The 13,925-nt window shown below is 31.8% G+C and overlaps 1 protein-coding gene across 1 annotated transcript; it reads right to left on the reverse strand.

Annotated features, from left to right (window-relative positions):
• Nucleotides 1-984: 984 nt before the first annotated feature.
• On the reverse strand, nucleotides 985-2,030 carry LOC115965579 (rRNA biogenesis protein rrp36-like). Its single transcript, XM_031084838.1, has one exon. It carries the CDS (start codon nucleotides 1,599-1,601, stop codon nucleotides 1,158-1,160), a length of 444 nt encoding a protein of 147 aa, XP_030940698.1. The 5' UTR covers nucleotides 1,602-2,030; the 3' UTR covers nucleotides 985-1,157.
• Between the last annotated feature and the right edge of the window lie 11,895 nt (nucleotides 2,031-13,925).

Genomic DNA, 13,925 nt, shown 5'->3' on the forward strand with positions numbered 1-13,925 from the left:
TGATGTGAGAAGGTAGTCTCATAAGATACGCATTATTGTGAGTACGAACCCACAAAATTGTCCATGCCCCGTGGGTCGTGGCACGGACCTGCATGTGATAGTGGTACACTGTTTATGGAGGCAAAAGAAACCTTCCCCATTGAGTGGCCCCGGCAGTGAGGAATTGTCAAAATCCAGGCCAGATTAGTGAAATTCTCTTTTTCCCATAAGGAGGGCAATGTGTCCCACAGATTCAGTGAGTATCTGTGTGTCGCTTTGTATGTTAGAAATCCAGGTGTTATATATATTTATATGGTCCATTCGTTCACGGATGAACTTGTAGTACATAGATTTTGTTCAAATATATGGAGCTCACAGTCACAGTCATCTGCCCAGCTATTTTTTTCAAATATAGCATATAGGTACTAACAATGGCATGTCTTTTAATCATGAACTCCGTGATCCTAAAAATATTTGCTTAAATGAATTTTTTTTGGTCTTTTGATTTTAAGTACATGAATTTCCAGTTGATTACTTTTATAGATTGTCAACAAAGAATTTTAAGTTCAACAAAAGTACAGTATCAATATTTCTCATTGTTCGGAGGATTTGACATATATCCTTCTCTCTTTTCCATAGAACAATAGAGCCATTATATTTTTCTCTCCTTTCACTTCATATGGTACATTTGGTCAGTTCAGACAGAAAGAACTAGCCTTACTTAGGCTCATGTACTTGGAATTGAACTTCCTGTGAACCCATATATACTTCAAGATCTTCACAGTTGGGACTTGTGAGAATTATGAATAGGCATGTGGACAGATTGAAGCTCTTGTATAATAATTAAGAACGAGTGCATGGTGTTTTCGCATATAAATATACAAGCAGAATGTATGAAAGCATTCACTCTCATATGGTGTTACTGTTATCAGTTATATTTAACCATATTTGGTTCTGAGTGTATGTGCGCGAGATATTAAACAAAACATGAAGGCATATCCACAAACTACAAGCATTATGCTTCTCCATTAATATTAGTTCTTGATTCAAACTCTCACATAAAGAAGTTCTAAAACATAATACATGGTCATTACTTGTAGCCTATTCTTCTTATATGAGAATTTTCAGCTACATAGCTACTAACCTAAAAAAACAACTTGGAGAACTCTAAAAAACATTTATTTCCTTTTGCCCATCCAGATGTTTTTTCTGACCTTGGCACTACTCTGAGATGGAGCCTCAGCTTTTTTTGCCCTGAAAATCTTCTGGTCTTTTTCTTCCTTCATCTTTTGAGCTTTCTGCTTCTCCTGTTGTTGTTTGTTGGCTTTCTTGTCAAAGCAATTCTTCTCTTCCTTCTTGTTTGCACTCCCATATGCATGACTTGGGCGAGAAGAAGCATCGGAAGCCATGGAATCATCACTATCATCATCTTGATCAGCATCAGTTTTTCCATCATCATCATCACCATCATCATCATCACTTCTATCATCACTATGTCCTTCATCACCACCATCATCATCATCATCATCACCACCATAGATAGGAGAGCCAATATACATAGTCCACCCAGATTCACTGCTTTGGCATTCTTCAGTGCCTCCAAACATTTGGGAAGAGTCCATTGCTAGAAGAAGCAAGAAGAACAAGGGAGTAGAGAATAATACCCAGGTGTCAAGTATAAGAGAATTTATAATTGACTAAATGGCAAACTAAGGAGCGAGCTGTGTTCAGATAACTGAGAAAACCACTAATGCACGTTTCTCTCTCTCTGACCAGAACAGCTTTCCACACAAAGGAACAGATATACCCATCCCACACACTATGAAAGCTACACAAAACCACAATCTATTTAAATTAATTACTCTCACCACACCACCTGGAAGTCTAAACAACCATAAATTCTCATATTTCACTGAGTAGAAGACAGCTAGAAGCTGTCAATGAAAGTGAAATCCACCTTACAAAAGGCATAAATACCAAAGTTCCTTGAATTTGAAAGGACATGAGGTTGTTCACTTGGTCATTGGGTTTTATAAGAGAAGATGCAATCATCTTTACTACTCTGCATCGTTCATTTAATAAAAAGGCAGCTTTAAATGCAAGGACAGAGATTGGCCCAGTCTACAAAACTAGAGAGAATATAAGACACACACATACAATGTTTTTAATATGAAAAATACTAACAAATGTCTTTATGATATTAGTTAATAATTTATTTAAAGAAAATTTTTATAAAAAATAAAAAAAATAATTAATATTGTGACAATTTTTTTTATTTCTCATCAAAATAGTATCAAAATTTTCTTAAAATAAATTATTAAAAAGTGACTTAAAGACACTCATTAACCTGATACTTTTAATAAAGATAGAAGTAGACCTTAGTTCCTGATTTAGCTGTCACACCTTTAATTCTTAATGCTGTCACTAAAAAAACAGAGCAGGCTTTTTAAACCAGTTTAAAAATTACATATATAGAACCCAACTGGAGTTTAGGTGTATGAGAGGAACTTGTCAAATATCTGTCTGCATCTGCTTTTCTGTCGTCCAAGTTGCTGGTTTCTGTCGCCTAAGAAAGCAGGATTATGTCTTTTGTGTTGTTGGGGTAAGAACAAGGATATTCTTATCACTTTTATCTTATTTACTCTAAATTTGCACTTGTAACACTTTCTTAAACTATATATTTATGCCTATAATTAATTAGAAGTTGTATAGTACAATATTAGAGTTCGATGTTAAATATGGATAAATATTGTAGCAACTAAAGGAAGCATGCGTGTTGTGTTGGCTAAAGTAGTAATGAAATAATTTTTGGCCTATATCCTTTATGTTTTTCCAAGGAGAAGTTCTGATATGTGAAATAATAGCTGATCGGACATATACCTTCCAGAATTTACTTCTCTATTAACTTGTGAAATGACTTTTTTTTTTTAAAATATTAAAATATTAAACCAAAATGGAGATGAGTTCCATCAAATCTTCTGATACTTAAATTGTTTTTGGCCTTTCTCAAGACTTAAATGCTTTTCTCATGGTGAATTTACAAACCCTTCCACCCGTTGTTTAGGGACTGTGTCCCCCTCAAGTATTAGTTCTAGGGTGTAATTGAGATAACTTATTGATTTTATTTTGTTTAAAACATTATTAGTTCGGTAAAAGTATAATTTTATTTTTAAAAATTGTACATAAACTGACAATGAACATAAACTGGATTTAAAAAATTTCAAACACTACTTCTAGTCATTGATATGTTCACACATTCACACTCACTTTAATTTGAGCACGTGCTTTGTGGAGAAATACGAGCTGACTGAGTCATGAGGGGAATGGATGAAGGACAAAGTTTGGCTTAAACTGAAGTTATTTTTTCCAAATTGGTGGTGGTTTATAAGATTATCATTGTGTATTATTTAAGCAAGTCGTATAACTCGTTATTATATGACTAAAAATACACATAAATAATCTCTTCAATCAACGTATCACGGATGAAATAAAATTGAGGTATTACTAGATCTAGGCTAGAACATCAAGAACAAAGAGGGCCCAAAAAAAGTGCACTACGTTATTCACGGTGAGAATTGACAATTCTTCTAAGGGGACCCTTCTTCATTTAAGAACAAAAATGAACGTAATTGTTAATGCTTGGAAGCATTTGGCATGCCCTGTCCCAATAGTATAAGGCATGTTTTGGGCTGTTCCCCACATATGTAATTCCTCACACAGCTTATAATATGGTATTCACTAGACAGGGTTAGGCCCATGCATTATCCTTGCTGCTTGTCTTTTTTGTGGGGATCACATCCTTCTCCTCTCCGAAAAGGCATATATGGTTTTGCAACTGGACAATTTTTCAAAGCTGTAGGTCTGAATCTGATTTCCATTTTCACCATGTATACTTTGCGCATTAAAAATGTGATTGCATAATTCACATGGTAACAATAAGATTAATTAAATGTTCATACATACATGTGTATGTGTGTATATATATATATTATATAAGGTCAAATTATCTATTTTATATTTTTGATTTCTTCTTTTAGATGAAGTTTTCGTACAAATTATTTTAACAAAACTTGCTAAAAGTTTTGTAACTCAACTGACATTTTCTAGTGTTTTCAAAAAAGATACACATAGAGTTCAAATCTCACACTCTTAATTTTTGATGTATAAAAAAACTAAATGAAGTTTTTTGCCCTAATTAAGCAGATCTGGGATAATGAGAGTATTGACTAATCAAGTTAAAAATAAACTTTAAATAAAAGAATTTACCGTGTTCTAAAAAACTGATTGTGCCTTTTTCAATATTTATATGACCAAATTTCTTATAACTTTATATTTGAAGAATATAATAAACATTAATAAAATTCATTGTGGTACAATTAAAAGGGGGAAAAAAAACTCATGTTCAGAAGTGATCATTACATATATAAATAGATCAACTAACTATCTTATTTAGTACAGTGAGTAAGTTGTTAAACAACTTACTCACTCTACCAAATAATATCCTTACACAATCTTCTAAATAATTGTTAAAAATTAAAAAAAAAAACATTTATGATAATAAACTAAGTACAAAAATATTTTTATATATACAAATATGATTGTTGTTATTTTTATATACACGCTTGTTTATATATAGGGAGTTACAAACTAGTTAATTTTTTTTTTTTTGAAGAAACAATAATACTTATTAGAATACACGAACACGAAAGTAGTATATAAAGTTTTTTAAATAGACTCATAATATAATATAACCAGAGTACCACTATAAAATGACTTAACCTTTGTAATAGTAATCTGGGATTATATGGACTGAAACTTTAACACACACAAACTAGATAAACAACTAGTTAAAAATAAACCTAAAACATTTGCATAAAAATAGAGAAATTATTTTCTAATATAATAATTATTAATTAAAGTGATGCCGCTTAATCTATAGTAAAGTTGAAAGTTGAATCTGCAGGCCACTTCACCTACTCTTAATTTTTAAATCCACTTTCTATGTACAACATCAATATCATTCACACACACCTATATATATATATCTCACATCAAAGCTTTTTTTTTCTTCTTCTTAATTTGGCAATAGAGATTACTCTTTTATTTTCTTCTGCCTAGCTTTGAAAATAAGGCTTGACCTATTTGCTCAAGCCTTTCACTTCATCAAGGCATACAGCTAGCAATCCGTGTTGAGTGAATTTTGTTAGAATAATAAGGCCGAGAGAAAAAAACAATCAAATGGAACTCTTGGCATTATTTGAGAGCTCCTCCAAGCTCATGAATTGTCACCAGCCAGTCCAAACGTTACACCTTCTGTGCCACGTTTGCTTAGAAAAGGACGTTCTATCTATATGATAATAAGTGAAAAGGGGATATTGCACATCGTACAATTTGATCTAATCCCTTCACCAAAATTTTCAAACTTTTTCACCCTTTTCATCTGTTCTCAGTCATAGTAAGAGATTGTATCGGATCTCAATTAATCGGTTTTAGGTAGAGTTTGGATAGCGCCTGCGTTGTGCGATTGCGTTACTTTTCTGTGGGTCCCGTGCACCGTTTACGGAACCCGTAAATACTTTTTTCACCAAAAACAACTTTAAAATTGGGTTTCATGACACTATTCATACATTTAAAAATAATTTTGTTACAGTATTTTCAATTTTTAATTTTCAACCATAAACAGTATTCAAATAGACCCTTAGTGTTATGACGGTTTTAGGTAAAGTTTGGATAGCGCCTGCGTTGTGCGATTGCGTTGCTTTTATGTGGGTCCCGTGCACCATTCACGGAACCCGCAAATACTTTTTTCACCAAAAACAACTTTAAAATTGGGTTCCACGGCACTATTCATACATTTAAAAATAATTTTGTTACAGTATTTTCAATTTTTAATTTTCAATAATAAACAGTATCCAAATAGACCCTTAGTGTTATGACGGTTTCTCCCTCCTCTCTCTCTTACCAAATTAAGAGGGTTTTTGTTATTATCCCTCTACTTACTTTTATTAATTTCTACAATAATCATTCAAAATAGATTCTTTACCCTTTTTTTTCTTTCTTTTGTGAAAAGTTAGATGAACGAGTTTGACTTGGAGAGAGAGAGAGATTCACTACTTAATATATGTGATATGAAAATAAATCTCACAAAGAAAATTTAATTGAAAATATTTGAATATCTTAGTCACAGTTTATTGTTTTTGTCTTAGTGATATATGTAGACAAAATGGGAAGGGTGGGGGGGGGGGGGGGAGGGAATTCAAATTATAGAAACTAGTCGCTAACCCGTGCGATGCACGGGAAATGTATTGAGTACAATATATAATTTAATCTTTGTTTATTTTACTACAACACCAAAATTGAATTTGTAAAATAAAATCATATAGCTAAAACATTTGTTAACAGCTATACGTTTCAGACATTTATTAAACTATATTATTATTATTATTATTATTATTATCAACTTAACAGTATTTTAATATATGATACCAACATGCTTCAAGAAAATGTCCAACACTGAAAACAATTTCGAAAACAAACTCAACTAAACAGTTTGATGAATAAATATATTACAATCTATAATATAAGCCAAGAAATAAACTTTGAAACCAATATGAACAAAATCCACGTCAAACAAAACCATTTCGATCATTAAGAATATGACTCACTAAAGTCATGAAAAACACAGGATTCATTACCAAAAAAAAAAAGCATCTTTAGTCTTTATAGATTTTGCCTAAGTACCCAGATACGATGACACATACTCACACAAAAAGAGACATAAACACGGACAATTAAAGAAAAAATAAGAAAAACAAAAGAGACGTAAACACGGACAATTAAAGAAAAAATATAGGAAAAAAAAGTTAGGAATAGAAATATAAGATAAAGATGGGTTACCCTCAAAAAGAATAATCCATGGATATTCATTGAAATCTTCTAGATAATTTCTGATAATAGAAAAAATAAAACCCAAAAGTTATGATGTTAAAACTTCCAAAAGGCCAAAAAAAAATTTTTTTTTTTTAAATCAGAAGATTCAAAGCTTCAAAAGTATTGAAATAAAACAATATATATATATATATATATATACACATAATTACGCAATAGAGAAATACAATAGAAAGAAGGGAATCCATGATTATAGCTTTTCCACTTATGTATTGGACTCCTCTCCTTCTTCGGTCAATGCATCAAGGTTAGGGTTATTTGATTTGTTCAATAAAAATTTGAAGATTTAATTAAAAGATTCAGGCCCAGCAATTAAATAAACAAAACAACAATTGACAAACTTATAAGAAAAAGCAACAAATCTAATATTATTATTATTAGATTCGGTTTTATATACTTCTCCCTTAAAATTATTATTATTTGCTAGTCAGGTTGTTGGTTGCAAGATCTTGAACCAAAGTATATATTTTAAGCCCATATGCATTTCCTTTTAGAATAACTAAAACTAATTAATATTTACGTTATAGAGACATTGCATACCTGGATTGTTTGCCACAAATCTAATGGCAAGCCATCCTTCCTTAGGAACTCCGAAAGTATTCACTTCAACCGGATCAACCAGATTAAAACTTTTTGGGTCGGTTACATTGTCATAGATCCCAGGACCTGATCCAACCACATAGAAGCTATGCCCATGCGAATGCATTGGATGAAGCCCTGCGCCTTCCACCAAATTGGTACTTTGAAAAACCATCTCAACTGCTTCATTATAATTCAACACCTTCACTTTGGTCCCAAGTTCTGTTAAGGTATATGGAAAATCGTCTCCTGTGAAGTTAAAATAAGATGTTAAAAGATTCAGGCCCAGCAATTAAATAAACAAAACAACAATTGACAAACTTATAAGAAAAAGCAACAAATCTATAATTTTTATTGAACAAATCAAATAACCCTAACCTTGATGCATTGACCGAAGAAGGAGAGGAGTCCAATACATAAGTGGAATATGTGAATTGTGAAGCATGAGCCGCCCTCAAAAAAAATCTTGAAGAAAAATAAGTTTTAAGGAGAAAATTGTGTTGCGGCAAAAATAAGTTTTTGGGGCTTAGGTTTTCTACGCAAGCAATTCTTAAATAGGAGAGAGTAGAGGCGGTGGGAGAGTGTCCTTATTTGGCTAGAAGTCTAATTTGCATTGGAAAAGGAAAACAGTGATGAGGTGGAAAATTTAATTTAAATATTGTGCTGACGTGGAAAATTGTGGGAGCTTCAAAAGTTTCGGTTTTATATATATATATATAGATGAAATATTATAAAAGATGTTATTACTATTGAATTATCACTTGAACCCATGGAGTTGGTCCCCCAAAAAAATCCAATGATACTCATTAAAAAAAATTGGGCAATTAGGTTAGTGGTTATAGAGGCAAGTTACTTTTTTCTCAAATTTTTAATTTTATTTTAAAAGCTGCTCTTGTACTTACTAAAGTTTTGGGTCATGAAGTCATTCATGGTTTATAAGACTTCATTAATTTCATAGTAATACTGAAATTAATATTCTTATTCACTTTGGTAGTCAATAGGTGATTCATATTGTAAATGAAATTTCTAAGAATTTAACTATGGAGATAAATGATAATAGATGAATTTTATTCTAAGAAGGATCGTCTTCATAACTTTGATAAGAGATAATAAGGGTTTTTATTTATTTATTTATTCATTTTAAATACAAACATATCTAATGTCAAATTAGACAACTTTTATATACTTATTTGCTTCCTCCTATTTGTGGAATGCATGAAATGGATTGTCTTTGTTCATTACTTGTCATTGTGTTATGAAGTTATTTTTATCTACCTTGGGCGAGATGTACAAAACCAATTATGATGGGGTAGTATTTGAAGATTCGAAAGAGGCTGGAATTGGAGTCATAGTCCGAAATGATAGGGGAGAAGTGTTAGCTGCTTTATCTGAGAAAATTCCTTATCCAGGCTCGATGGTTTTGGTGGAGGTCCTAGCTGCAAGAAGGGCAGTACAGTTTATTATGTAACTGGGCATAACTCAGTCAATCTTTGAGGGGGATTCAGAGATAGTGTATAAGGCTTTGAAAGCAGTAGATGTGGGTCAGTCTTCAATTGGACAGTTTGTAAAAGACATTATGTCTATCGCTGGTTCGCTTTGAACCTTTTTTTTCTCTCATACTAGGCGGTAGGGAAACTGTGTAGCTCATGCTTTGGCTAAGAGAGTAAGATTTTCTTTTCCTTTATTAGACTGGATGGAGTATGTTCCAACAGACGTGTATCCGTTTGTAATTTCAGACCTTTAGTATTTAATAATATCACGCGATCTTGATTCTCAAAAAAAAAAGAAGTTATTTTTATCTAAAGAATAAGGAGGATACAAGGTTATAGCTGCCAAAGTCAAATAACGTCATGTACAACTCCTCTCAAGCAGTGGTGGAGTCAATTGTTTTTGTTTTTATTTACATCAAAACTAAAGAAAAGCCTTATTTTTCATAAATCACAACTACAATAAGGGGATGTTTGGTTCACCGTGATGTTACATTACGCCATAATATTACGTTATTGTAATCTTACGTTAATATAATTTCAATACAATAATACAACATTACATTATTTAGGAAGGTGATAAAATTAAAGTGATGTGATATATTTTGTAATTTAAAATTATGGTAATGTTAGAAAAAATAAAATAAACTAAAAACTTCAATGTCACATCATTGTAATATACATTACATCAAAAATACATTACAACAAACCAAACGTGACATAAGGGTTTCCCATTTCTTTTGATAAACTTTCAAAGTAGGAGAACAAATATAGATTTGTAACTTTATGCCAATTGATCATCGCTATTTGCATGTTTCACACAGTCAGACTACTTCAAGCTACACCTACTAAGCAAGATGCATGTTTGCTGATTCAATTTGAAAGAGTTGATACGGAATAATGGATTTATTTGCCTCTCTTTTGGAAATTCATTAAAAGAACCAAATTCTAATGGAATTGTTGCTAGAATGACAACACAGTTATAGTTTGAAAGCGAAAGCTCTAAGGTCGTACTAAACTCCTAGTTCTCTTTCTAAGTGGTTTGTGTTTATGGATAATGGATTGAATTGATCCTATTCATTTCTTCAATGTTGTAATGTTTGGTACTCAAATATTGGCTTGAGGCATTTTCGATCTCTAATTTCTAAAAATATTGTCTCTCTATTCTCAAAAAAAAATTATTTATATATATATATATATATATATGTGTGTGTGTGTATATTTGAAGAAAAAAAAAAATCTTCTAAAAAGATTTACTTAACTATTTTTAAGAGTATATATCTTGAATGTTGAATATGAACTACGTATGATGTAAGAGTAATGAGATTGGGTTTAGAATCCGCTTCGGTAGAGTCCACTGCCTTTGTGTAGCCATAATCAGCACGCATAATTTTTTTTTAAAAAGTTATAACTGTTGAAAGGCCTAATCAGGCACAAATGCATCATGGTCACATAGTTTCTGTCAACGCACCACAATCCCATAGTCTCTCTTACTCTCATATTATGGAGCATGAGAGGAGTAAATGAAAGCTTTACAGGAGTAAGTTCCAAACACATCTCAAAACTCCCAAGGTAGCTTAAGCATTTACAAAACCAATATCCAACACCCTCCTTAGTAATGTAGGATAGAGCCCAATGGACTCTTTAAAATTATCTATTTTTTTGGCAAAGTAATTACAAAAAATGAGACGATTGAAGAGATGAAGGCCTTTCAAGTATAATTCCCAAACATTACACGTACTTGGGACACCATCTCTCTCTCAAACATATCCTGTTCAGTTGTCCGATCTATGTCTCTCATTAACTTTGTGAGAGCTTGATTGATATAGACCAAAATATATTGTTGGTCTTTAAAGTTTACAAATATATTGAGTGCTTTTAGTCCCTAATATTTCAATTGATATTAATCCCCAAGTTAAAAAATGAGTGTCAATGGTACCTTGATCTATCTAATTTTGATAATTTTCTTGTGTATGTGACTAACATAGTAAGTGCCATTTTTTAATGACATGCATGTTAGCTGAATTTTTATTGGAAAAAAATTGCACATTGCCAAATCACTCACCCATTCCGGTGTGTGGTACTTTCCCAATTCAAACCCAACCCTATCTCAAACTACTTTTCTGCTCCTTCAATGGTAGGCATAGGAAGAAATCTTTCTCTTTGATTCCTTGAGCTTTTATGATTCTTTTGAATTTTTGTCCGGGCTTGAAAAAATTATGTTGGGTTTCGCTTTAAGCCTGCATTTCTCTCCACCATTGCATGAGACTTTTCAAGTGAGGAATGAGAGGAAAATCAAATTAGGAAAATTTTCAAAGTTTAATTTATCATCTTCTTGCGTTTTCCAAAAAGCAAACACGAATTCATTTAGAATTTGAATTATCACTAACTTTTGAGCAAGTGGTCTGAGTTCAGTAAATACGGAATAGTTAGTTTATTCTTTGAATCGCTTTTGTTCAGCCAATACCAATTTGATTAGAAAGTTCAAATTGGTATTGGCTTTACTTGACTTTTTACAAAATTTTGTTTTGTGTTAAAAACGTGTTAGTTAAAGTATATTTATTCTTTAAAAAAGTGAAAAAAGAAAAAGAAAAAAGTGAGGTTAAAAAAACTATACATAAATAAAATAATCTAAAAAGTTAAAAGAAAAAGTAGGTTTAAAAATTGGTTAAGGTCAAGTGAAAATCAGAGCAACTTGGAGGGTCCGTACATTTGGTTGGATGAGAAAATCAGAGCTGATCTGATAGAAATTTTTTTTTGAATTATTATAATGAAAATCGTTTTATGACTACAAGGCTGTTATGAGAAGATCTCAACCAATTTCACTGATAGAGTGCGGAGCACATCTCCTTAATTTGGATTTGAATTTAGGTTTAAATTGGGAAAAATATATACCAAACATGTGTATTGGTGAATGATTTGGCTGTGTAATTTTTTAATTAAAATTTAGCAGCCATATTATTAGAAGGGTTTTATTAACGTATGTCCACCAACGTATGCCTTTAGGACGTATATTAGTAAACCATTTTAGAAATTTTTTTATTGGGAATTGAAAAAGCTATGAATTTTTTTTTTTTTGATATTTTTTTCAATTTTTGATAATATTTTTTTATTTTATTTATATAAATGGATTGTGTAGGGATAAGGGCCCAAAGTTATGTGTTGGGCCTTAGACCTTGGCCGAGGACGTTGGTTGGTCCAAGAATGAATAAATAGTAGAAAAAGTGTCAAGCTTAGAGTCTCATGAGTAGATTGCAAGTGGAAAGGTAGGGGAAGGTGGTCCGAGGAGGAACATCTCCTCAGGTATACAAAGCACAAATCAAATGTATATCTCATTGTTCAAGGTGACCCTCTAGGAAATTCCACCGATGGGGACGAGCGTTTTGAATGTACAGGAAGGATGGAAGCTCAGAAATATCTAAGGAAACGTTGTTGCCACCGCATTGAATGCTCTGCAGCTAACTTTCTAACTGCATTTATGTGGAGAAGACCCCTGAACAGTGCTGCCTTAGTTATCCCAACTCATAGAGGGTCAGAGGGGGTGTCCGATAGGACAAGCACTCAAGTAATGCCCTGGATGGTCAACAACTTGAGGGCCAAGATCATAGAAAAGGAGATATATAATGTAAGAGACCCCTGAGAACAGGAGAGATCGAAAAATTAAGAGAAAAACACTGTAGTCATCAAGAACTGACTTTATAATCACACTTGAAAGAAATATATAAGAACAAATCTCCTCGGACTGTGCCGAGGACGATTTTATTTAGTTTGAATTAATTTATCTTCCTTTTTTTTGTCTTCTGAACCTGTTATATTTGTCGTCCAACTCGTTAAATCCCATTTTTCCAACCCACTTTTTACAAATTCATTGTATTGGGCTTTTTGGGCCTAAGTTCATCCACCCTCCTGGGCTTGGGATCCAAATTTGGTGCTTACAGATTGTTAATGTAAGCCATATTACAAGGAATACAAGATATTGTAATGTAATACTTATTATTGTTCATTTGTTTGGTGACAACATAATAATAGAACCTTGAACACAATGGAATGAAAACATTTTAAATCAAAGTTAAGATATATTTTAGGAAATATCTTACTTATATAATTATATATCCTAAAAAGTAATATTTTTTTAAATTTCAAAGAAAGATTAGTTATTTTTTTTTATGATTTTTTATTTTCATAATTGTTACGTGTATATGGAAAGTTTGTTTGTTTGTTTGATAATATATATTTATTTTAGAAATTATTACACTTACTAAGGAATAACTATTACAACTCTTTTAGAGATGAATAACTATTTCTCATTTTAAAGAATAGTTATTCATAAGGAATGACTATTCCTTTTAATAAAAACATAACCAAATTACTTAATAATTAAACCATAAGAATAACTATTATATTACAGTATCTATTACAGTCTACCAAATGTACTCTAAAGGAACAAATCAAAAGGATCATTATAATTTTTTTAAAAACTTTCAAGACTAAAATCACTCATTTAAGTATCCCAGTCATTAATTTAAATATGAGTCACCACTTCTATTTTCATTTTCTTTTATTGGAGTCAAATTTATATGGATAAGGTGAGTATTTGGTGCATCCCAATATGGACACTTTCGGTAGCCTTACTATGGTACTTTTATTGAGAACGACACTTTAACGATAGAGGTTGAACTTTCTTTCCTACTTCAAAAGCCGAGAGAGAGAGACGGGGGAAAAAACAAACACCAAGGGTAGGAATAAGTAATGGGGTAAAGAATATAGATACATAGCTAATTTCGCTTTCCCTAGAGTGTACCATGCAATTAATACATGAAAAATGACTTTAGAGTGAAAGTCCCCCTCAAAATTTTAGGTCACATAAATGCCTTTCATTTTTTAGCTTTTGTTTTTTATATAAGAAATTATTATGACTAGGCAAAATGATTA

Source organism: Quercus lobata, chromosome 10 (genome assembly GCF_001633185.2).
Source record: "Quercus lobata isolate SW786 chromosome 10, ValleyOak3.0 Primary Assembly, whole genome shotgun sequence".
NCBI classification, from domain to species: Eukaryota; Viridiplantae; Streptophyta; class Magnoliopsida; order Fagales; family Fagaceae; genus Quercus; species Quercus lobata.

Excerpts from the sequence above, each read along its gene's own strand:
- LOC115965579 (XM_031084838.1), bottom strand. The coding sequence starts at position 1,601 with ATGGACTCTTCCCAAATGTTTGGAGGCACTGAAGAATGCCAAAGCAGT.